The sequence below is a fragment of the Epinephelus moara genome, chromosome 14 (genome assembly GCF_006386435.1).
Source record: "Epinephelus moara isolate mb chromosome 14, YSFRI_EMoa_1.0, whole genome shotgun sequence".
Taxonomy (NCBI): Eukaryota; Metazoa; Chordata; class Actinopteri; order Perciformes; family Serranidae; genus Epinephelus; species Epinephelus moara.
In genome coordinates this window covers 15,172,258-15,195,197 of record NC_065519.1, presented here as the reverse complement: position 1 = coordinate 15,195,197, position 22,940 = coordinate 15,172,258, and the positions used below count along the sequence as shown (strand labels likewise).

Here is a 22,940-nt window from a genome sequence, read left to right as displayed (position 1 = left end):
AAGAACCTATTGTATCACAAAACTGTAAACAGGGCTGTATTTCTTAGCTCATGAAAAGTTGACATTTTGGTTTTCATAGGACAGTGATAAAATATAAAACATAACTGCAATGAGATACAAGTCTTAAATACAACATTCTGCTCTTTGGAGATTTGAATCATTTTGTGCTAATAATGAGTCACTTTTATGGCCTGTTGTTTCATATAGTTAAATAATTTGCTGACTATTTCTAAATATCTGCACATTTTTCTCTTTATTACAGGTGTAAATGCATACAGTATCAGTGTTTATTAAACAAATGTTTTAAAAGATAATTATTTTAGTGTGACTAAATTCCTTTTCAGTTTTGTTTCAAAATGATGTTGGGGAAATGGATTTCCAATCTCTGTCTTAAAAGGAAGTGTTTGAAATTTTAGGAAATACTCTTCCTCACTTTCTTGCCAAAAGTTAGATGAGAGGATTGTGTCTATATGAAGTTGGAGCCAGCATGTTATTAGCTTAGCTTAGCTTAGCTTAGCTTAGCATAAAGACTGGAAGTAGAGGGAAACAGCTAGTGTGGGTAAGCTAAGTTAAATTTCAGTGTAAAAATGGAAAAGTTGTGGTTTAACAAAATGAGATTAAATGTGTGAGACACAGAGGTGCTGGTAGGTTTCCAATCTTTATGCTAAGCTAAATTAACCATCTTGCTGTAGCTTTAGTGTGCAAGAGTGTGTTTCTTTAAATCCTAATTATTAGTTGAATAAATCCTGTTTCATTCTTTATTTTACTCATGTGATATTCCTGAATTACACTGTCACATCTGTGATATCCATGAACCCCTTCCCATTTTTTCTTGTCATTGTTAGATAAACTGCCATGAAACCTTAACTTTGACCTACAGTCAAGTTAGGTCTATGCTAATACACCATGCAGTATTTCAGAGGGACATCAGGCTATGTTTAATTCCATTTCTTTAAGGCTAGTTGTTAGTTTCAACTCATGTGACTCAACCAAGTGTGCTCTGAGCTATCATGACAAATAGGGGAGGGAACGCTTGTGCTTGACCAAACATTTTAGAGGAATATCATGGTAAATTACCATTTTCATGTGGCACATACTAATTTAGTGACCTTAAGTCACCCTTTGCTTTGCTGCTGCTGTTGGGGTCAGTTCGGTTTGCTTCAAAAGAGCTTTTGTTGAGCTCTGAGGCCAGAGGTTATGTTGCTCACAGGAGTTTATCCTTTTGTGAAAAAATAAATGTCATGAAAGGTTTTATTTTCTGCTGTTTTTTGTCTGATTCTCTTACAGTAACTAATGCAATGGCAAGGGAAATAGTCTTAAAGCCAAGTGGTAATGCCAGAGGTTAAACATGGGTCAACATCGAAATAATGCATTGTATTAAGAAGAGGGATGTTCAGTGGTGGAACCTAACTAAGTACATTTACTCAAGCTGATATAAATTCAGTATATATTCATATATATACATATATATATATACGGCTGTATTGAGTGGGCTTGAGTAGGAAGACAAGAGGCTAGCAATGACTTTCTCTCCTTCCCGGATGACGGGTGGAAGGTATGGGAACTTTTCCTGGGTCTTGAGAGGCATGGCATTGGTGGTTATTCTAATCCGCTCTAGCTCAGCTGCCAAACAGGCCAGTACTTGGTTGTGCCACCAGGTGTATCTGCCTTGTGTCAAGCTGATCCTACTAAGATGTGCCTGAGGGTTGCTGGAACTGTACACAGAGGACAGGCTGGATCCTCTTCCATTCAATGATTTAGGTTTGTAGGAGAGGGCAGGACGTTATACGTGGCTCTGATGGTGAAGCTCAGTATGTTAGTCTCCATGCTCCAAAGCTCATTCCATGTGACTTTCCTCCTCTTGACGGCACCCCATCTTGTCCAGCTGCCTTGCTTAGCTTGGGATATGGCTTTGGCACACCTGGCAGCTTCTTCTTGGTGGCGCACCTCCTAAACCATCAGGAGCCAGTGATCAGTTGGAGTAGCCTTTTGCCAGCTATTCAAGTCCACGGCATTTGGCGCATGCTTTCGTTGTTGTCAGTGTCTTCATGTCATTCATATACGCTCCTATTGGAGGATGACACAGTCCACTCTTCAAGCATTCCCATCTGACCACCCATGTTGATGCTCAGGTGACGAGCTCCATTCCTATGGTGAATGCAATAAGCGAAATGGGACAGCTCGTCATAATGCTTTTCTCAAGGTGCTGCCATGCATTATTGTTGCCCTGTGTTACACAGAACAGGAGGTCTTGGACGTACACCTTGTGATGCTCTCTGGTACCTCGATGAAGTTGAACGCAGCACATAGGGTCTCATGAGGCACTGACCTAAAGGTGTCTGCAAGATCCAGGAACACCACATGGAGATTTTTCTTTTCCTTCTTGGCAGTTTGGATCTGATGCCAGATGATGCTTGCATGTTCCAAATATCCTGAGAAGCCCTGAATCCCTGCATTTTGCATCGCTGTATCAGTAAAGTTGTTGTTCTGCAAGAAAGCTGAGAGTCTTTGGGCCACAACACCAAAGGAGATCTTTCCTTCCACAGTCAACAGGCTGATCTGGCGAAACTGGCTGATGGTTAAAGAGTTCTTTCTTTTGAGGATTAATGTCCTTCCTGCCCTTCGCTATGCCTTGGGGATGACTCCTTTTACCCATGCCACTTCCATCAGCTTCCAGAAGTGTTTCAGGATGCCATGGTGTTTTTATAGAGCCTGCATGGGATGCCTTTGGGCCCTGGGGCAAACGCTGTTCTTGCCCATTTTGCTGTATTTATCACCATGTACATGTAGGCGGCCTTGAGTCCATCTGGTGCTTAGGCTGGTTGATTGGCATTGGTGGAATTGTGACTGACTCATGCCTCTGGTTGTCAGATTGGTGTTCCTCAGGTGCTTCTCCAGTTCCCTTAGTGGTTGTCCAAGAATAATTTAGATTTAAAATGATCTTGACCACACACAATAAAAAATGCCGCGAAAACATTAATGCATCTGCGATATATGATCCAGACGATACTTATGTGATTTTACATTGCTGTAGTATTACTTTTACTTTTAAGTCAGATAAAACTCTTTAGATGGCTTCTAAAAAGGCTAATTTCACCCTTAGACTTTCAAATAAATTTTGAATCTTTTATAATATCGACAGCTAACTTCGTACTAAGTTCACAGCAAACTTCACAGTCAGTTCGCAGCAGAGGTCTATTTCGACTGAAAATTCCAAATGAGGCACCTATTCCTTACTTTTATCTTGTGATACACTTTTGAAGTTGGTTGGAGAAACAGTAAAACATGAAACAGAATCACAGTTCAAAAGAAATCCCAGAGGAGCTGACAGGGGCCATAAGGACATGCAACAGAGCTGCAACCGAATGGCACATTGATGTACAACTCAACTATTTGGGGGCAAAAAGAGCAATACTTTAAGCAATATTTTATTGATCCCTGAGGGAAAATGCTCTTGAAGCTGGAGCAGGTTTAGCTTCCTAACAGCATCCCTGCAGCAGATAGGGGGGATGCATATTGCAAAAGCAACATGTTGGTTCATAATATTTTACTGCTGTAGAGGCTCAATTAAACAGTTTGAATATATGCACGAATATCAGAGAGCAAAAGCCTATTTAGCTGAACTTCTACGAGGCGAGGTGTTTGGGTAATAAACTCAAAAGCTTTCCTATCAGTTTTGAGTGACACGGCACAGTCGCTGCTACCACCAAAATAGCTCAGGATTCGATACTTAGGGACCCCTATAAAGAATTACCAAAATTCTCTTGCTGAGCAGCCTACCTACAAATCTGGGTGGCTGTCTATTTTGTGGCTTATTTAAATTTGACTCATGAATATTTCATTTCCAATCCAAAGCGGTTTTTAACCTCATTTGCTACCCCTCACTCTTGACTGATGCACGCAGTGACAAAACCTCACTCGTTCTTTTAAAACAGGGGTTATAATCTGTGACAAATTTATTAAAAAAACAGAAAAAAGAAAAAAGGGGGGTGGCCAATGCCCGAGTGTGTACTGCAATATTTATGTGAGTGTCATAGGAGGCCTAGTTAGATTGCTTTTTTTGTCTGCCCAGTTCTGCTCCCAAACATCCTGAGGATAGAAGCCCCTTGCCAAAAAAAATTGCCCGATTTTAATTCAACTTTCTCTGTTTTTCCTCCCAGAAGTCTTGGCAGAGGACACAGCAGGCGATAGGCCTTGAAGCCAAGCTGACAGTGCCACACTGAGAGCAAGAGGAGGAGAGGGGAAGAGAGAGATACAGAGAGAGAGATGGTGAATTTTTCATTAGGGTCTGAGACTGGCTGTGGAAAAAGCCTGTTCCTACTGTATTGGCTGCAAGGAGACCTGGGAGGCAGAGAGTGAGAGTGAGAGTGAGAGTGAGAGTGAGAGAGAGAGAGAGAGAGAGAGAAAGAGAGAAAGAAAGAGAGAGGATAAGTATAGGCCTCCCTGTTCAATTAACCACATACTGCTCTGTAATTTCATCCTCACATTCACACACATGCACACACAAACACACGAGGTGGAGTGGGTACACTGTTAAATGGCTATGGGAGGAAATGTCAGTTTGCAAGGCCTCAAAGTGGGCCACTTCTCCAGTCCACATTAGCAAGAGCTTTTCTTGGTTTCTAGTTTCCTAATGAGAAATTTAGAGAGTTTATTTTTTTGGAGTTTGGATAATTTAGTAGTTTCAGCTACAGTTTAATAAGGTAAGCAGGGCACGAGCTACAACTGAGGACACTGAGGTCATGCTCCATGTATTTGTACTGGCCAATTTGGGGCTTTTAGCAACACATGGTGGGGGCTGGTTTTATGTTTCCATTTGATATACTTACTTTTGAATAGCAGGTTAACAGTGTGGAGAGCAAAAGAGGCAGAGCATATTGGCTGAAATACAGTCTCAGAACCCATCGGCTATTGTCCAATGATGAGTTGGCTTCATATTAGCTTTTTTATTATTGATATTCAGATATTTGTTTATTATTTAAATTTTTCTAATTATCTTTATTAGTTTCCAGCCACAGTTTCATATACCTCTATTACTGGATATTCACAAAAACACTTTTTAAATCAACAGATTCACTTTGAACCAAACACAAAAACAGCAGGAGTAACAACCTTACTATAAAAAAACATTACCACCAACAAAACAACCACATACAAATTACTAGGATATGCTACAGTCTGCTGCGCGTTATTAATCAAGTATATTCAAGTCCAGTTCAGAAGGGTCCACCGTGTCCAAGACCGGTTGCCATATTTTGATAAATTCCTCAATATTATCATAAAGACTGATATCTAGTTGAAATGACCAGCGCACAGAAGAGGAAGCCTTGGCCCGGATATCCGCCAGCCACACCAGGGCTGCGTTCAGCCCCAACAAAAGATAGCAAAATATTTATATAAATAGAAATACATTGAACACCCTGTTGTGTTACGCTGGTGCAACACCTTTTAATATGAACAAGCTTAATTCTATTCAACTTAAGAGGCTGTTTTGGCATTGGAAATATAGGTTCACATTGCCAAAAGCAATTGTGAAATAAAAAACAAAACTTGTAAGTACAAAAAGTAAAGATCTACCAGACTTTTAATTTGTATACATGTCACTGCTTCACCTCTGATTCTATAGTGCTTAGAATTACCATGACCTGGATGATGGAGAATCTTCACCAACAAAGCAAGAGAAAGTTCAGTCAGGAAGACAATACTTTTCGTGCTCAGGCTGTAAGTTTGTTTCTCACCCTGCCATTCACTCCTTGCACATATGCTCACTCACTATCTCTAGGTGACATTGTCTGGGTCTGTCAATTAAGTCATCAGCTTATTCACAATCAACCAACAGCACAGCGACACACCCTCTCTGTCAGCCTATCATCTCACTGCTCCTCACTTTATCAGCCCAAATCAATTGTTAATCTGTACACAATTCTGTATTAAATATGATCCTTACTTCATTCTAATGTCTCTCCTGGTTGAAAACTGGTTGCACACCATTTTGAAGAAACATATTGTTCAACCTGGAAACCCTAGCAAAATGGTGCACGCTGTTTTGAGACTGAATATTATTGTCATTAGACCAAAAGCCAATGGATTCGGAGACTGATTATAAATCGATTACTTGATCAAATTAATCATCAAACAATTCAAACAACTGACTAATTGTTTAAGTAATTTAAGAAGCAAAAAGATATCAGATATCCTTTGATTCCACGCTCTCAAATGTCAGATTTTGCAGGGTTTTTTTCATGTCCTTATTATGTATAATCTTATTATAAAGTGAATATATCTGTTTTGATTTGAAAACATTGCCTTGGGTTCTTTGATGTGCATTTTTCACTAATTTCTGACATTTAAATAGACTTTATAGCCTAATAAAAATGATCAACGGAATAATCAATAATAAAAATAATCATTAGCTGCAGCCCTAATTAGTTTGAGAGACATTTTATATTTAATTCATAATAAATGTGAAATGTTTCTGTCCAGCTTTGATCGTTAGTACATAAATATTGATGCAGTTGCATTTTATTTTAATGAATTTCATCATGTTGCAATAAGATAATAAACATAAAAGAACTTTTATTTTGACATGCACCAGCTTTTGAATCTGTAACTCTTTTCCAAAAATGAGAACTTATTTTCCCAGAGTCTTTACACTTGTTGCCTGTGAGCCTGTTACATAACAGACGTTCAGAAAGTACAAAAAAATGAAACTGTGCATTTTAAGAAAGTGAGACTTACTGTCCAAAGTATCGATGATAATGCAAATATGCAAATGTTTGCTGTCTAACTGCAGCCACACTGACAGTTATCCAAGCCCTGTGCTCCTTTGAGGTACAAACGCTGAAGACTTAAACATAAGCCAACAGCCTGTCACTCAGTATTCAGCGCATGGGCCAGAGAGAGAGGACACCCAATTTTCACTGAGCAATATGTTCCATGTCTTCTTTCTGCTGTGACCTTTAAATGGCCCCTGACGCTCAACACAGATAAATGCGCCATGTTGGAGAGAACAAAGTGCTTTCAGACCATTTGTATTGAGCGAGTTTTTGATGAACAGCTCAAATGCTACAATCCAGCGCGGGGACATTGCCATATATGTACACATTATTGATTTAGGTACAAAACCTTGCCTGCATCAGGCAAATGACTGCGCCTCGGGGTTCTCTAAAAGGGCTTGTACTCTGTTTATGATGCGAAATCCCCACAGAAAATCAATAGGTTTTTTGTTCTGGACGGTTTTGTCCTTATTATCTCAACTGTACTGCTGAGCAATGAGGCCGATTTCCTGAGGCGTCGTTGAGTAGGAGGAGAATGATTGTGCCGCAATGATTTAATCTCAGTAGCAACAGCTAAAGTGAAAGTCACACTACAGGACTGTTTGAGTAGCCTCCGAGTGACCCCGGCTCTGGCATGGATCTTTCACACCCGTGGCTGCTCTGAGAGTGAGCACAACAAATATTTTGCAGTTTAACAATACTACTATCTACATCCTGAGCCCATGTCCTCGCAGTGATAGCACCTGGACACACTATGACAAAGGATGGCGGGGCCAGGGAAACACTGATATATCGTTTTTAAACATTTTAGTATTTTGGCACAAGGGCAAACTCATGTTGAAAGTCCGCCCTTCCCTCTTGATCTTTACAGTCCTGCTCTCCATAGACAGACTTAACTAAGCTCTGGTCATAAAATGTTAGCATTATTTGAATACTGGGGCAAAAGGATGCTTAAAGCAGACCACAGCCTACCATTCATTACATAAGACCAAAACAAAGAGTCACACAGTGAAGGGTTATGGCTCGGGGTCGGGTGACAGCAGCATATGATTCATGGCTCGCTGTGCCCTTTTGTCTTGTCCTCCTTGTGGTGGGACCATCCACTGCTCTTAGCCAATGTTATTTCACAGCCTTCAGAGCTCGCTCCCCGTCTGTTTCAAGCAAACCGGCAATGTCATTTCCTATGTCTTGTTCTTTCCTCAGTGCAGAAATAAGGAAAGAATATGGCATGTGTCACCACAAGAGATGTTCCTTTTTCCTTCATTGTTTTGATGTCCCGAAAAACAAACAGTATCAACATTGCTTTTGATTTATCTGTAAAGGTTTCTTATACATCGCAGTGACTTTTATTACATAAAAAGGTAATTACCAGACCAGTGGTGGGTGTTTGAGGTACTGGTATGTGTTCAGACAGAGGACGAGAAATATGCCAAGGAGGATAAATTCAATGCACTGCAATAACCTTTGATATTACACTCAGGCCAAAGTATCTCTCTCTGTTAGATCTTTATATTTTTTGACTGAATATTGTGTGTTGTAGTCTGAATTTTCTGACAAAGACATTGAAAAATGTTCTGGTTTGCATTAGGATTTCCTTACAACAAGTCAATCAAAGTGGAAAATGCAAATGGAAACCAAGAGAGCATGACTGAAGCATGAATTTTAATCATTTCAAAATTTTCCATATGCGGACACAGCGTGTTGCATGGCCACCACATCAATAACGTCCAAGCGGCTCATTAGAATTATGGAAACTCATTGATTTTATGCAAATTAAACTATGACTGTATCTGCAAAAAAAAAAATCTTTTCATTTGCCATATGGTGAGTCAAGCAGCATGCTTTTGTTTATGAATATATGTGCATGAAATTGAATAAAACTGCTCTGAGTAGCGACACACACTCTGACTGTACTAAAATGGGAATGTTTGGTTTGCAGCAGAGGTTTCCCCTTCTTCGCTCAGACAAATGTGAGGTTTGAAGCTTCTAATAGAGTCAAACAGCTGCTGACACCAGCTGTGTGGCACAAGTGGTTGCTCCATTTGGTACTGTGGGGCTACATGTGTCCTGCCAGTCGCAATGCATGTGTGTTTAGGGAACCTTTCCAGAAACACAGACACAAAAGGAATGGAGTAACCTATTATTTAGACTACCAAAAACAAAGCTGGATATTCAGATACAGTATATGTGGAGTGATTAGGCCACTGGTTATGGCCTATGTCCTTAAATGGGACGTTATACTCAGATTGCCTTTGTTACAACACTGATATTTATAGGAATATTATATTGATATCAGATGGAATTGTGTCATACTGTCGCTGTCCTTCACTAGATTAAGCCTTTCACAGACACAGTCATGTTTTTCAGTGATATTATCATGATTTATAGGCAAGGAAAAGATCAAAAGGAAGCCTGTCATTGTCTGTCTGTCTGTCCTCACCGCTGTCCTCTCGTGGGCGGCACACACAGATGTCCGCGCGGGAGTTCCCTCTCTCTGTCCATTCATGGAGTGTCTGTTGTCAATAGGGCAATGGGTTACCAAATATGGACACCTGTCAGGGTATAAAGTGGTCCGACGTGACGATTCGGCACCCCCTGGTTCACATCCTGAAGATCCGGCGTCTGGTGCTGATCTGGTGAGTAAACCTGCACGGCTGACTAAGGGACCGAATGGGGCCAAACAACCAGTGGATTTATCACAAGAGGATCGATACAGGATTTTTCATCCTTGCCTAACCAAATGTCAGCAACTAACTGAGACGGATCATCTCACAGCATCGGCTTCTTTTCTTTTGCAAATTGTGGATTATAGTTGGTGTGAATACTAAAAAAATAACTCACAGTTCTTGTGTTAGTGACCCAGCAAAGAAAACCCGAACACTAACACATGCCTTTAACACGCACTTCTGTATCATATAATATCATCAGCAGCAGCAAACGACAGCTAACCGCCATTCCCTTCACTGCTTGTCCACAAAACACGACCTTATGTGTGTTGTTTGTCGCGCCCGGCTTGGAGAGACAGCTTCAACCATGCAATCCAAACAAACAGGGGATTCCATTATTGGATCTAACCGTGTCACTGCGGGCGTGTGCGTGCGCGCCCCCGTGTGTGTTGCAGAGCTGACAACATGTGCGACGACGAAGAGACTACCGCCCTGGTGTGTGATAACGGCTCCGGCCTGGTGAAGGCTGGGTTCGCCGGCGATGACGCACCTCGCGCCGTCTTCCCCTCCATCGTTGGTCGCCCCCGTCACCAGGTGAAGTAAACTATTCATAAACTATCACTTCAGACTTGATGGTATCTCATTAAACAATCTGTGGCTTTAAGAAAAAGTGCCAGATCAAGCGTGCGTAATTGCGCGCCAAAATTACGCATCGATATTTCAATTTATGACTGACATAAACCGACCATTTATGCTTTTTTTGTTTGTTCTGAAAACAAAAGGTGGTAGTTAATGGTGCTCTAGTAGTTCTCCACCACATCACTGATTTCCCGATCCTCCTGTTTTCAGGGCGTCATGGTGGGTATGGGCCAGAAGGACTCCTATGTCGGCGACGAGGCCCAGAGCAAAAGAGGCATCCTGACCCTGAAATACCCCATTGAGCACGGCATCATCACCAACTGGGACGACATGGAGAAGATCTGGCATCACGCCTTCTACAACGAGCTGCGCGTGGCCCCCGAGGAGCACCCAACCCTGCTGACAGAAGCCCCCCTCAACCCCAAAGCCAACAGAGAGAAGATGACCCAGATCATGTTCGAGACTTTTAATGTCCCCGCCATGTACGTGGCTATCCAGGCCGTGCTGTCCCTGTACGCCTCTGGGCGTACCACAGGTATGACATATAACTCAGGTGTGTAGAAGATTTTGTTCAGTGAGTTAATACATGAAATAACTGTTGCATTAATCATCAGGTATTGTCCTGGACTCCGGTGATGGTGTGACCCATAACGTGCCCATCTATGAGGGTTACGCTCTTCCTCACGCCATCATGCGTCTGGATTTGGCCGGTCGTGACCTCACAGATTACCTCATGAAGATCCTGACTGAGCGTGGATACTCCTTCGTCACAACCGGTGAGTATAGACTACTAATTCATATTTATGGCGGACTTGGGTTGGCCATAACGCAGTTATCAGTACTTTAACACTGTAAAAAAAACACACACAAAAAAAAAACATATTTATGCTCCTTCTCATATTTTTTCCGATGATGCACATTTGACTGACATAATTCTGGTCTCCTGCAGCTGAGCGCGAGATCGTGCGTGACATCAAGGAAAAGTTGTGCTACGTGGCTCTGGACTTTGAGAACGAGATGGCCACCGCCGCCTCCTCCTCCTCCCTGGAGAAGAGCTACGAGTTGCCCGACGGTCAGGTCATCACCATCGGCAACGAGCGTTTCCGCTGCCCCGAGACCCTCTTCCAGCCCTCATTCATTGGTGCGTAAAGGCGAGCGCAAACATGGAAGACTTAATTTAGTTTTAGTGACACTGTCCCATGAACTGTGGACTTGAAAGTGTTAGTAATTAGTCATTATTTTAGGTATTAAAGTATTAGAGTTTGCCAAAAGTATCAAATTATCTTATAAACAAATGAAAAGTGATATGAAGTTCAGTTGTTTTCGGCGCAGATCAACACAGAGCTCTTATTAAAGCAGAATAAACAGTGGATGAACGCATGGCTTTTCTAAAATACACGTGCTTAATGCTCATATATTTTTGGTCGGCTGCCTAAATATGATCACCAAGTGGAGGTCACAGTTTATCCACCGTCGGCTTTATCACTTCATCGCCGATAAATACACACGAGTCATCTAAAGCAGGGGCTTTATTCACATTTGCGCCACAGAGCGCGCAGCTGTTGGCGGAGCTGTCCGTTTCAGCACCTGTTAGGACAGCTGACGGCGGTGTCAGATGTGTTCTCTGCAGCACTAACTTTTCCGCTGTGTTCGCACAGGCATGGAATCTGCTGGCATTCACGAAACCACTTACAACAGCATCATGAAGTGCGACATTGACATCCGGAAGGACCTGTACGCCAACAACGTTATGTCCGGCGGCACCACCATGTACCCGGGTATCGCTGACCGCATGCAGAAGGAGATCACCGCTCTGGCCCCCAGCACCATGAAGATTAAGGTAACTCAGAGTGTTTTATGAGGGAATATGACTGTGGCATTTCTAGGAGAAAAGTATCAGAGTAACAAGTGTGTGTGTTTAGATCATCGCCCCTCCTGAGAGGAAGTACTCCGTGTGGATCGGCGGCTCCATCCTCGCCTCTCTGTCCACCTTCCAGCAGATGTGGATCAGCAAGCAGGAGTATGATGAGGCTGGACCCTCCATCGTGCACAGGAAGTGCTTCTAAGCGCCAGACTGCCCCTCCCTCCCCTGCTTCCCTCACCCTCTGTCACATCCCCCTTTCTGTGCCAACAACCCAATTTACGGCTCAAGAGGAATTCGTATGTTGTCGTCAAATTGTTTACACTACAAGTGCAATTTATATGTGGATATGTACAGGTTTATAAATAAATAAAAGAGAACCGAGACTTGCAGGAGACGCGTCTTTCTTTTGCAGGATCTGGTTTGGGATCTATAAAAACCTCCCCCCTGTCTTACTCTCTGTGTCTCTCGAAAGCAGCGGAGGCTTCTGTCCTTCTGTCACGTGATGGATGAGTAAAGGTTACTAAAGATTTGAATTAGAGAAGATTACAGTGAGCGGAGAGGATAAGCCACCTCATGAGAAATTAACCGCACCAAGTTTCATTGAGTGCAAACACCGCTGTCACGTGATCGGTAATCCCCAGTTTCCCAGGTTGGACAGAGCTCACCCTGCCTACCTGTAAAGACACATTTAGATGATGCTATTAATAGCCTCATATAACTAATAATGTGATGCACTAGTAAGAAGAAGGTGCGTTTCTAAGGCTGCATGTAAACCCAAAGTGAAGCCACTCTTTTTTGGATAAAGACACACTCACATTAATAGTGTCACACCACACACCAGTCTAATATTAGTGTACACACAATGCGGCGCTCCAACTTGATCAAATCTCAGGGCTATATACAGGGCGGGGTCACATATTTTGCTTCTATTTTTAAACCTCCACACACACAGACAGCGAGGGAGAGAGAGAGAGACAGGCAGGCTGCCTTGTAAAGCGATTAGCAACTCGGATGGTACTTTCACTCTGTCACTGTATCCAGAGCATCATCTTTGCCTGAGGTGAAAACAACAGCTCTACCAGCAGGCTGCGACATGTGGAGGGATACCTCCAGGGCATGCGAGGCTGTCCGCTCCAAGACAGGGGGACTGGGTTCATTTATAAAGCCGTGCAGGCTCAACAATAGGTTGTGTTAAAGTGATTAAACACACAGGCTACACGTCTTTGTAACCACCTGCATTATATTGTTAAGTTAAAAACACACGGACATCACCTTGATCCATGCGCATAGAACATGGTGCACCCACAACCCCTGTCCAAAAAGCATGGAATTGTTATATGTGGTGCACATGTGGTTCTGTAGCTCAGTGAGTTGTAACAATACAGCCATGGTTAGAGGTTTGATTCTCACCCATGCTAAAATGTATAAACTCACTAAAGGTTATGTGCACACAATCGTCCTCGGCAGTGTCCACTGAATGGCGCACGCTATATACAAAACTGAAATATTGAAAATCAGAAGCCCTGGTCCTCCTGGCTGCGCTCCACCGACCTGTCTGCGCGTACGTGACGCATGGGAGGGGGGAGACTACTTAAAGGCGGATTAACGCTGGCAAGACATTAAATCCAACCTCCCTCCATCCAGACGCAGCGCGCAGCCCATCAACCTGATCTGAAGATCGAAAATAGGGGGGCTTATAGTAATCAGCCCTTCAGACTCCCATGACAAGGAAAAGTGTGGCAACGTCGTGGGAGCGCTCGGCACACACAGCAGGACGCTCGCTGGCGCTGCGCGCTAAGCACATAACCAAGCAGATAGCGCGCAGAAAGACGGAGAGAAGCGGGGACGGCGGCAGCATCCCGTGACGGATGCATTTTTTAGCTAAAACCGGACGTTTTGGAGACTGAAAACAAGAGAGAGAGGGAGAGAAGCAGGACTGGAAATAACGCGCTTTTTTTTGGAGGGATTTGAACAGAGTGCCATTGTGCTCTAGTCTTCTCCGGATGCTCAGAAATGGGGGAATGGACTATACTAGAGAGGCTCCTGGAGGCTGCTGTCCAGCAGCACTCTACTATGATAGGAAGGTAAGATGATGAGCAAAAATCAGGACAACAGAAGAATCGCAGCAGCCTCCAGGATCGTCTTTAGCATGGTTCCCAGTCCCCCGTTTCTGTGTTGTGCCTCAAGGATCGTCTGTAGCATGGTGCCCAGTCCTTCGTGTCTGTGTTGTGGATTTTTTCTGTCTTGTTTCACAGATTTCCTTTTTTTACTCCCATCCTTCTAAACGAGACAGCTGAGTAAACCACTTGACAGCTGTCGTTTCAGAACCTGGGATGGTGCTGCGAGCAGCCTAAACTAAAAAAAAAAAAATCCATGTGTCATTTCATGTGTTCATTTTATCCACGTATCCCTTTGATGTTTGGTGGTGAGTTGGAGTGGTGGTTGTGCACTCATGGGTGGCAGAAGGAGATCGGCGTTATCACCTCTTTCCATTAACAAAGCGCACACAGGTACAGGCAGAGCAACGCCGATTGCTTACATGTCATTCTCATTTCAGCCATTTAATCAGAAAACACACTGGAACACACACAAGAACACAGTAATAAAAACACACACATATCCTCAAGAGCGTCCTGTTTCAGCACTGGACAGCTCCCCAAATCCAACACACACCCGAATTGGACTGTGAGCGCTTCAGCCACCGAGGCTGCGCACAACTGAACCACACTTGTACCAGATAACACACTTATTTTCACATTGTTTGTTTGTTTGCTTGCTTTTTAGGATCCTACTAACAGTGGTGGTCATCTTCCGGATTCTAATCGTAGCAATAGTTGGAGAGACTGTCTATGATGACGAGCAGACCATGTTTGTTTGTAACACCTTACAGCCGGGCTGCAACCAGGCATGCTACGACAAGGCATTTCCCATTTCACACATTAGATATTGGGTTTTTCAGATCATCATGGTGTGCACCCCGAGTCTTTGCTTTATCACGTACTCGGTGCATCAGTCGGCCAAGCAGAAGGAGCGGCGGTACTCAACAGTCTATCTGACACTAGATAAGGATCAAGATTCACTGAAGCGAGACGAGAGCAAAAAGATAAAGAACACGGTTGTAAATGGAGTACTTCAGAACACGGAGAACTCCACCAAAGAAGCCGAGCCGGACTGTTTAGAAGTCAAAGAGATCCCTAATTCGGCAATGAGAACTACAAAGTCCAAAATGAGGCGACAAGAGGGCATCTCCAGGTTTTACATCATCCAGGTGGTTTTCCGAAACGCGCTGGAAATAGGCTTTTTGGTGGGTCAGTATTTCTTGTATGGATTCAACGTCCCGTCGGTGTACGAATGTGACCGCTACCCCTGCATCAAAGACGTCGAGTGCTACGTCTCCAGACCCACGGAGAAGACTGTGTTCCTGGTGTTCATGTTCGCCGTCAGTGGGTTCTGTGTGGTGTTGAACCTGGCAGAACTCAATCACTTGGGGTGGAGGAAAATCAAAACGGCCGTGCGAGGTGTGCAGGCTCGGCGGAAGTCCATTTATGAAATCAGAAACAAGGACTTGCCGAGGATGAGTGTGCCAAATTTTGGCCGCACTCAGTCCAGTGACTCTGCTTATGTGTAACACATGGGAAGAAAGGAAAAAACAGATGTATAAATAAAACCATGATGGACATGATGGACAGCTCCGCACGCCTAATTCGTGTCATGACTTTAAGAGTGGGCAGATTTTTTTGATTTGTTGGTCTTTTAAGGACTTCATGGCAAGCGTGGGTTACACGTTTGTTTACTTATTTATTATTGCACTGATGCAACTTTTTAGTAACGTTTATACTCTGTAAGATGCTAAATGGAGACCATGTTAACGTGTTCACATATTTACTCTTCTGTGGGCTTGTTCTGCTGTACTTGAAGAGAGTAAAATGCAAAAATTTGCACTAAGAGGTGAACACTTGAGGGCCTGACCTTATCCAAAATGTGCTACTGACCTGACGGTGTTTTTAAGACGTTTTCTTTCCACCTGTTTTCTGGCATCAACCTAATTAAATGGCACCATACACAGTAGTTAAAGGACAAATCTATCATTCAGATTTATATATGCATAGATATATAAATCCCTACTATGGTTCGACCTAGTTGAAATACATCATGTTTATTTTTTATGTTGCCTGTGTTGCACCACTGACCTTAACATATGTAACCATTCCATTGCTTTATAGCTGACTTGCAAAACAGTATCTGGTGAATTTGCTGCAAATGCTAACGTCTGTGACTTCCTTAATTTATGACACACCAAAGCGCCCACTGCTTTTATTTGTGAAGTGTTTTTTTTTTCTTGCTTTTGTGTAATCAAGTGCCATACTTGTATATAAACATGATATATATGTATACATATAAATATATAAATATATAATAATCATCATGAAAGCTGATTCCCTGCTTGGATTATGCTAAATGCCGCCCAGAATTCTTTTTTTTTTATTTGCTTTAAATGTATTTGTTGTGATTTAAATGAAGAAGAAAAAAATAATAATATAACAGTTTTCTCTGTTTTATTTTGCAAATGACTGGAAAAAAATAAGAAATGAAGTGCTAGTCTTTTTTTATATACAAGAAGTAAATGTTTCTCCCTAATCAAAGCTGATCAAAACTGGAAAAAATAGCACAAATTGACATTTTTATCAAAGAAAGGGCAATAAAAATCTGCTCTGGTGCTACAGTTTTTTCATAGAGTGGTTTAAATGTAACTGAAACAGACCAGAAAAAAAAACACAAACATCTTTTTTTTTCTCTGTGGAAAATAAAAGTGGGATTCATGTACACCAGCAATGTGTGAGGTGCAGTACTTTGTGTCTGCTGCTCGAGCTCGTGTTGACTGACCTATCACACAGATATATATATATATATATATATATATTCAGGGGAAGTTTTGCCTTGGTGCAGTGAAGATGTTAGCCACACCCACTCTGTACAGAAAAAAAAAACACTGCAGGACACACCTTGTACAGGATCTCATCACTCTGCAATGTGTTGCAATACTGATGCTGCTTATACAAGACACATCAATACTTTTGCTCAGTAACGGAGTGGTCTGAGGGAACTTTTAATCTATATGCATCAAATCTGACACTGCTCTGAGCCCTTACGGCGAGCTATACATTCCCACTGTCTCACTATGAACTTAGTTTGTGACTTTCCCTGTACTCTGCAGGAATGACAAAAAGCTGATCATGATTCTGAATACGGAGGGAGCTGCCCTTTCTGCAGCTCCGCTCATCCCTTCTTCTCTCATTTGAGAATGTAAGAAAGCAGCCTGAAGTGAGGGGGGAGGTCGTGTACTCCTCATGAAGGTCAAAATGAAAACAAAAGATGGGGGAGAGGGGGGAAAAAAGAGAAGGTGCTGAAGACTGTGCCCACACAAAGGAGGGAGAGTGAGGGTGAAATAAAGACACAGAGAGATAAAAATGAGATGTATGCAGCTGACCGTTGCAGGTGATCTGGGAAGGGCTGGTCTCTTCATGATTCTCCTGCCAGGATGACTCTGCAAAGCTGGGGGAGATCGAAGAGCGGCGGCACCGGCGCATCCATCTCCAACTCAGCGGGGAACCCAGATTTCTCCCTAAGTCATGAACTTGAAAAAAAGAAAAGCAGAAGAAAGGAGAGCCGTTTGTCAACTTCGCTTTGATGCAATGCAGTGCACGCCTGTGTGCATCTTTGTCTTCCTCTCTTTTTTCCTCCTGCTCATGTGTGTCTTCTGCAGGCATTCAAATACTCCTGAAATGGCCCACTACAAAACCTTTATTTACTTAACATCACAAAATTATAAATCAACCTTAAGAAATACAAAAGTAAATATAACAAATCTGCACTGTACAATTACAGTACAATGTTTAAATGCAATTGCCATAATTTCTTGCTTTAGTAATTTCCCTGCAACACTCAACCTGGTGTCAAACTCCAGCAAAATGGCAAAATTATTGGGGTATGTTCCAATGCAATTATGCATGCTGTCGTGCATTTACATCATGTGAGCGTTGCAGGACTCAGCAGAGATTACACTGTACCTGTGTGTCTGCATCTTTGCAGAGTCGTGACAGCCAGGTTACAGGCCGCGCAGAGACGAGTCACAATGCAAACGCACCATATATAGACGTTAAGTAATCTCAAGGCCCTATGCATTTATCTACCGGCCGTACCCATCCTGACAACTGCAGTGGAAGACATCAAGGCTGCACGCGAGCTATTTTAAGACTACAAGGCAAAAACACTGCAGGAACACCTCCAATTTCATGTGATTGCAGGTGCTCAGGGTGAAGGAAGAGATTGTTAGAGATGTGCCCCCCCCCCTGTTAATATGAGTCATCGACAAAGAGACACCCTAATATTAAAGGAGAGGTCTTCTCCCTGTGGTGTGTGTGGGAGTGGAAGCCACTTAGATCATAAACAAACAGCTCTTTTTATGAGCTATGTGGGCCACCTCATCATCACTCTGTCCACCTTCATTCAGGACAAAGACAGATTAATATTTAAGATCATACGCTGCACACACTCACTTGTAGGGGTGTGTGGTATGCAGGTGACATTGTTAATTATAAGATGTTATTTCTGAATTAAATTCACAAAAATGCGCACATACAGAGATTCACATAATTAAACACAAGGCAGAACATAACATAAATATTTATGTTCATTCATTTACATGTTGCAATGAGCAGAAATGTCTAAAGTTTGAGTTTAATGTGATATAATACTCTGAGGTCAGCAGGCAGGCTGTTCCAGGGTAAAAACACAACCCTATATGAGTTCAGTTTTGTTTATCACTGCAGTATAGACTGTTGTACTCACCAGTATCATCTTAGGAACATTAAGTATGAGTCAAAATCCAATTGGTGCAGGTTCAAAGTAGCCAAAGTGGCTAAAATTGCAGCATTAAGGTTGTGTGCTGCAGTACAGCAGTTCCTACACATTTTTATGTAACAGTCAAACTCAAAGATTTTGTCCGAAGGCGCATGATCTAATAGGAATTTCACTGTTTGGCACAGAACTGTAAAACGTTCACGCTGCAGGGGAGGATATGGATATTTTAAAAAAAACTCTTTCACTGTAATGGTGTCTGTGTCCTAATTTCAAAAATTGTAGCTTAAACTATTCCTCATTTTTAAAACACAGACTTGAGATGAGACCAGTCAAAGGAAGTAGGAAGTATAGCGTCATATATTTAGCGACATAATAGTCAGCTCCAGGCCTGAGTCAGAGAAAACTGGGTGAGTAGTTTGGGGTTTGATCATCAGATCTACTTGTTTCTTGGTTGTTTCCACATGATACAAACAAAGAAAGGATGATTAATGGTTTGAAATTGCAGATGAGACATATATCTTGAGAAGAGTGTGTTTTTATCTGAGGGACAAGGCCGGACTGGCGGAGGTGAGTGATGGAGCTGGACTGCTGACACCTTTATTAACAACCATGGCAGCCGCCTTACATCATACTGACACCTCCCCCTGGAATAAGGTGGTGGACGAGAACAGTTGAACAGATTCCAAAATACAGCCAAATCAATCATTAGAGGACTCAGAAGAATTAGAAATTCGTCATATTATCTGGGGTCTGTCTGGGCATTTGTCTTTTGACATAATAATTATTTGTAACTTCTCTTCTATTCATTTATATTAAAACTGCCCAGCTAAATGCAACTGTATAATATTATTTTGAAGAGAGGAAATCCCCATGCTTGATTTTCTCGCAGCAGCCTCTGCTCTCTGCGGCCTGTCAGAAAATGTGACAGACTGAACCACAACTTTCACCTGAAAGTGAATCCTGCAATCCCTTTGCCCCAAAACGAGCATGTCTTCCCAATTTCTACTCTTTCACCAATCTGAAAAGAGGAGGCTGGCTCCGGGGGAACGCTGCTTTAATTCTGCCTTTTGCGCAGATTACTGCATGGAAGGGGGGAGAGCAAACAGAAGAAAAAACACTGAATGTGGGTCTTTTTGATCCACTCAGCCAGAAGCAATGAAATTAGCCTGGTTACTGCAGCACATATGCACGGCATAGCATGGCATAGGCAGATATGGCAGACATTGAAACAAAACACACTTGATGTTTGCATCCATGTGGGGGAGGAAGACCGTAACGCATTTGCACAGTGTGACCAAGTTTCTAACTTTCCGTCTGCCAGAGGAGCAAAAGCATCCGCTCTCTTCTGGCTGTAAAGTAGTTTCCTCTGTCTCCAGCCGCAGTAGTTTCTCTCCCTCCTCACCGCCACCGCTGCTTTATGGCAGATCAGGGGCGCACAACACTAAACTTTTGTTCTGTGATCTGTGCTTTGGGTGTTTTTGTTTTTAAACTTCTGGACTTTAATGAAATCTTCGCAGGACAAGGGCAAAAGGACAGAGAACATTTGACAGAGGGATTTGGCTGGCTGGTCTGGTTGGTGGTTGGGCCATATTGGCTCACAGAGGAGGATTTGGTTGAGAATAAGCACTGGCACTGACAAAATATACCTGACAGACCTGACAGCAGATTAATTTCCCATCCATTTTTTAATGTGACCCCCAGGATTAAGAACATTAGGGGATTATACACAGATTTGTTCGCAGTGGGACAGCCAGCACCTGGGTGAGGACACAATGCATCCAAAGCCAAAAAACTGATGTATTCATCCTCTTTTTCACCAGGTAGGTCAGGTTGAGCTAGAATTAGTCAGGGTCAAGTCAGAACTTTTGATAAAGAGACCAGTTAACTTTCCCTGTTTGCATCTTACTAATTATTTTCTCTGCATTCAGCATTTCTGTTACGAGGCTCGAGCATTTGGAAGCTGCCCCCTCTTGAATACTACAGATTTTTTTTGCCATAATGCACCAACTTTCTCTGGTAAAGCAGTTTGTCATTAATGCAAAGCAGTCAGAGCAAGGCCATGCTGCAGCAAAAACAAACCCTAAACAATTTCCTGCTTGTGACATCTTTAATTTCCCTCCAGAGGTGACAGTTCATTCTGACACCTACCGCTTGTTCTAACTTTCTATGCCCACTCGCCTCCTCTGCATTCCCTAATAGCTTGTACTACAAGCGGCACATCGACCCTGATAAATGTTTAGGTTCTGCACCATTACACAGCCAATAAAAATCAGTGGCTGGCAAGTCTTAATCGGACACGGAGCGCTTGCCGGCCAATTGGACTTGTAGCGATATAGGAGCTACAGAATAGCAGCGTGCTTAGGAAGATGGAAGAGACAGTGAGGCAGAAACTATAGAGATATTAATCTACAGCTACCCATACTGAAATGCAATCACACACTGTGTATTACAGAGGCACACAGGGATGGGAGATAATACTCATCTTGTGAGATTTGTGGCTGCACAATAAAAGGACCACCTTTTAACTTGTCTGCTTTACAGGCAGATGAGCGAGGAGGCTGCTGCTATAAAAAACGAGGAGCCGTAATGGAATGCAAACAAAGAGAAAGGGAAACAAAGAAATATCGCCACTTTGATGGCGAATTCTGTTGTTTCTTAATCCCAGGGGAAGTGTGAGATTACACAATGCGGGTTGGACTCAGTGACTCCGCTGCTGCTGCTTGGTTTGTTCATCTACTCTACCTCACTGTGGTTTACCTTTGGACTCTGCATGAACCAGACACACTGCTGTCTGCTTTCTCTCAGTTGCGAGTATCTCGATTACTCCTTCCTTCCTTTCCTTAATGCCTTGCCCTCGTGCCAAAGAATCCACCTCCCTCTTTCTTCAACTCCTTCCTCTCTACAATCCTCTCTCATCTCTTTCTCTCTCCCTCCTTCCTTAGTGTGTGTCTGTTCTCTCCCTTCCTACCTTTTCTACTCCTTCACCCATCCCCCCACTCCCACTCTGATGTGATGCCACTTTGCCACGAATCACGTGGCTGCAGTTTTACTGAGCTCCAAAGACAGGTATGAGATCACATTTTACATTGCAGCTCTGTGTCTTTTATTGATGCAGCGCTTTTTTACAACACCATGGTTGAGTTCTGAACCAAAGCTTTGAAAAGAAAATAGGTGGAGGATTTAAGATATATCTGGCTAAAGGTTTGCTGTTATAGCAAATATGTTAAAAATACAAATATGTTACAACATATTTTAATTCAGACAGATGCCTTTTATACATTTAAATAAAATCGATTGAATACTGGCATAAAAATAAAGTTACAGGTCAGACTTTGCCAGGAAATCAGCAGTGCACCATTTTCCCCAGGAGCTCTATCCATACAGAAACACATTAAAGGCACACACAGACTTTCCACGTTCCATGTCCGTGGACAGTTGTGGACTTGTACTAGTCGCGCAGATATATTGTGCTGTTTCATTCTAACAATGGATGTTTGTCTTGAGTTCCACGATTGCACATTTTCTGATCTACACTCCATTCGAGTTGGTGGTGGTAATGCACCAACATTGTTTGCCAACCACCTTAAACAATCAAGAAGAAGAAGAAGAAGAAGCATGTGCTGTGAATGTAGGCAGTGTCTGATGTGCATGACACAGAAAGCTATCTTGCTAGCTAATGTTAGCTAGCTTGCTCATCAAATCTGCAAAATATGATGTGCTATATATGCTGATATGCTACTGGTACATTTTCCATTTTCTTACCTTTCATGCCTGTCTCCCTGAGTCACTGCCAGCCTTTTCATGGCCAATATCATACAACATTGGCAAAGAAAGTCAAGGAAGGATCCTTAAATGGCTAAATTTCAATGATGCTACATCATCAAACCCCGCCTAAGGACTGTTCCAATGTCAAGAATCCTTCAAACTCTAATGAGGACAAAGTCCTTCATTCAGAGAATTTTCGAGTATCCTCCGCAAGTATAACTGCCCACAATTCTTTGCGCACGATTTCCTCAAAGTGAAGACGGGGCCTCTTCAATGATATCTGCGCCAGCAGAGCTCGGCAGGATTTAGATAAATATGTTATTTATTTGGAGTTTTTATCATACAAGCATAAAAAAACTACTGACAGAA

At 42.5% G+C, this 22,940-nt stretch overlaps 2 protein-coding genes across 2 annotated transcripts; both read left to right on the top strand.

The window, feature by feature from the left end:
• The first annotated feature begins 9,295 nt into the window (after positions 1–9,295).
• LOC126400736 (actin, alpha cardiac muscle 1) lies at positions 9,296–12,332 on the top strand. Its single transcript, XM_050061655.1, has 7 exons — positions 9,296–9,412; positions 9,898–10,036; positions 10,292–10,616; positions 10,696–10,857; positions 11,031–11,222; positions 11,740–11,921; positions 12,004–12,332. Exons 2-7 carry the CDS (start codon positions 9,908–9,910, stop codon positions 12,145–12,147), a joined length of 1,134 nt encoding a protein of 377 aa, XP_049917612.1. The 5' UTR covers positions 9,296–9,412; positions 9,898–9,907; the 3' UTR covers positions 12,148–12,332.
• Positions 12,333–13,559: 1,227 nt separating this feature from the next.
• gjd2b (gap junction protein delta 2b) lies at positions 13,560–16,772 on the top strand. Its single transcript, XM_050061656.1, has 2 exons — positions 13,560–14,029; positions 14,730–16,772. The coding sequence occupies exons 1-2, from the start codon at positions 13,959–13,961 to the stop codon at positions 15,571–15,573; spliced, it is 915 nt and encodes a 304-aa protein (XP_049917613.1). The 5' UTR covers positions 13,560–13,958; the 3' UTR covers positions 15,574–16,772.
• Positions 16,773–22,940: the final 6,168 nt, after the last annotated feature.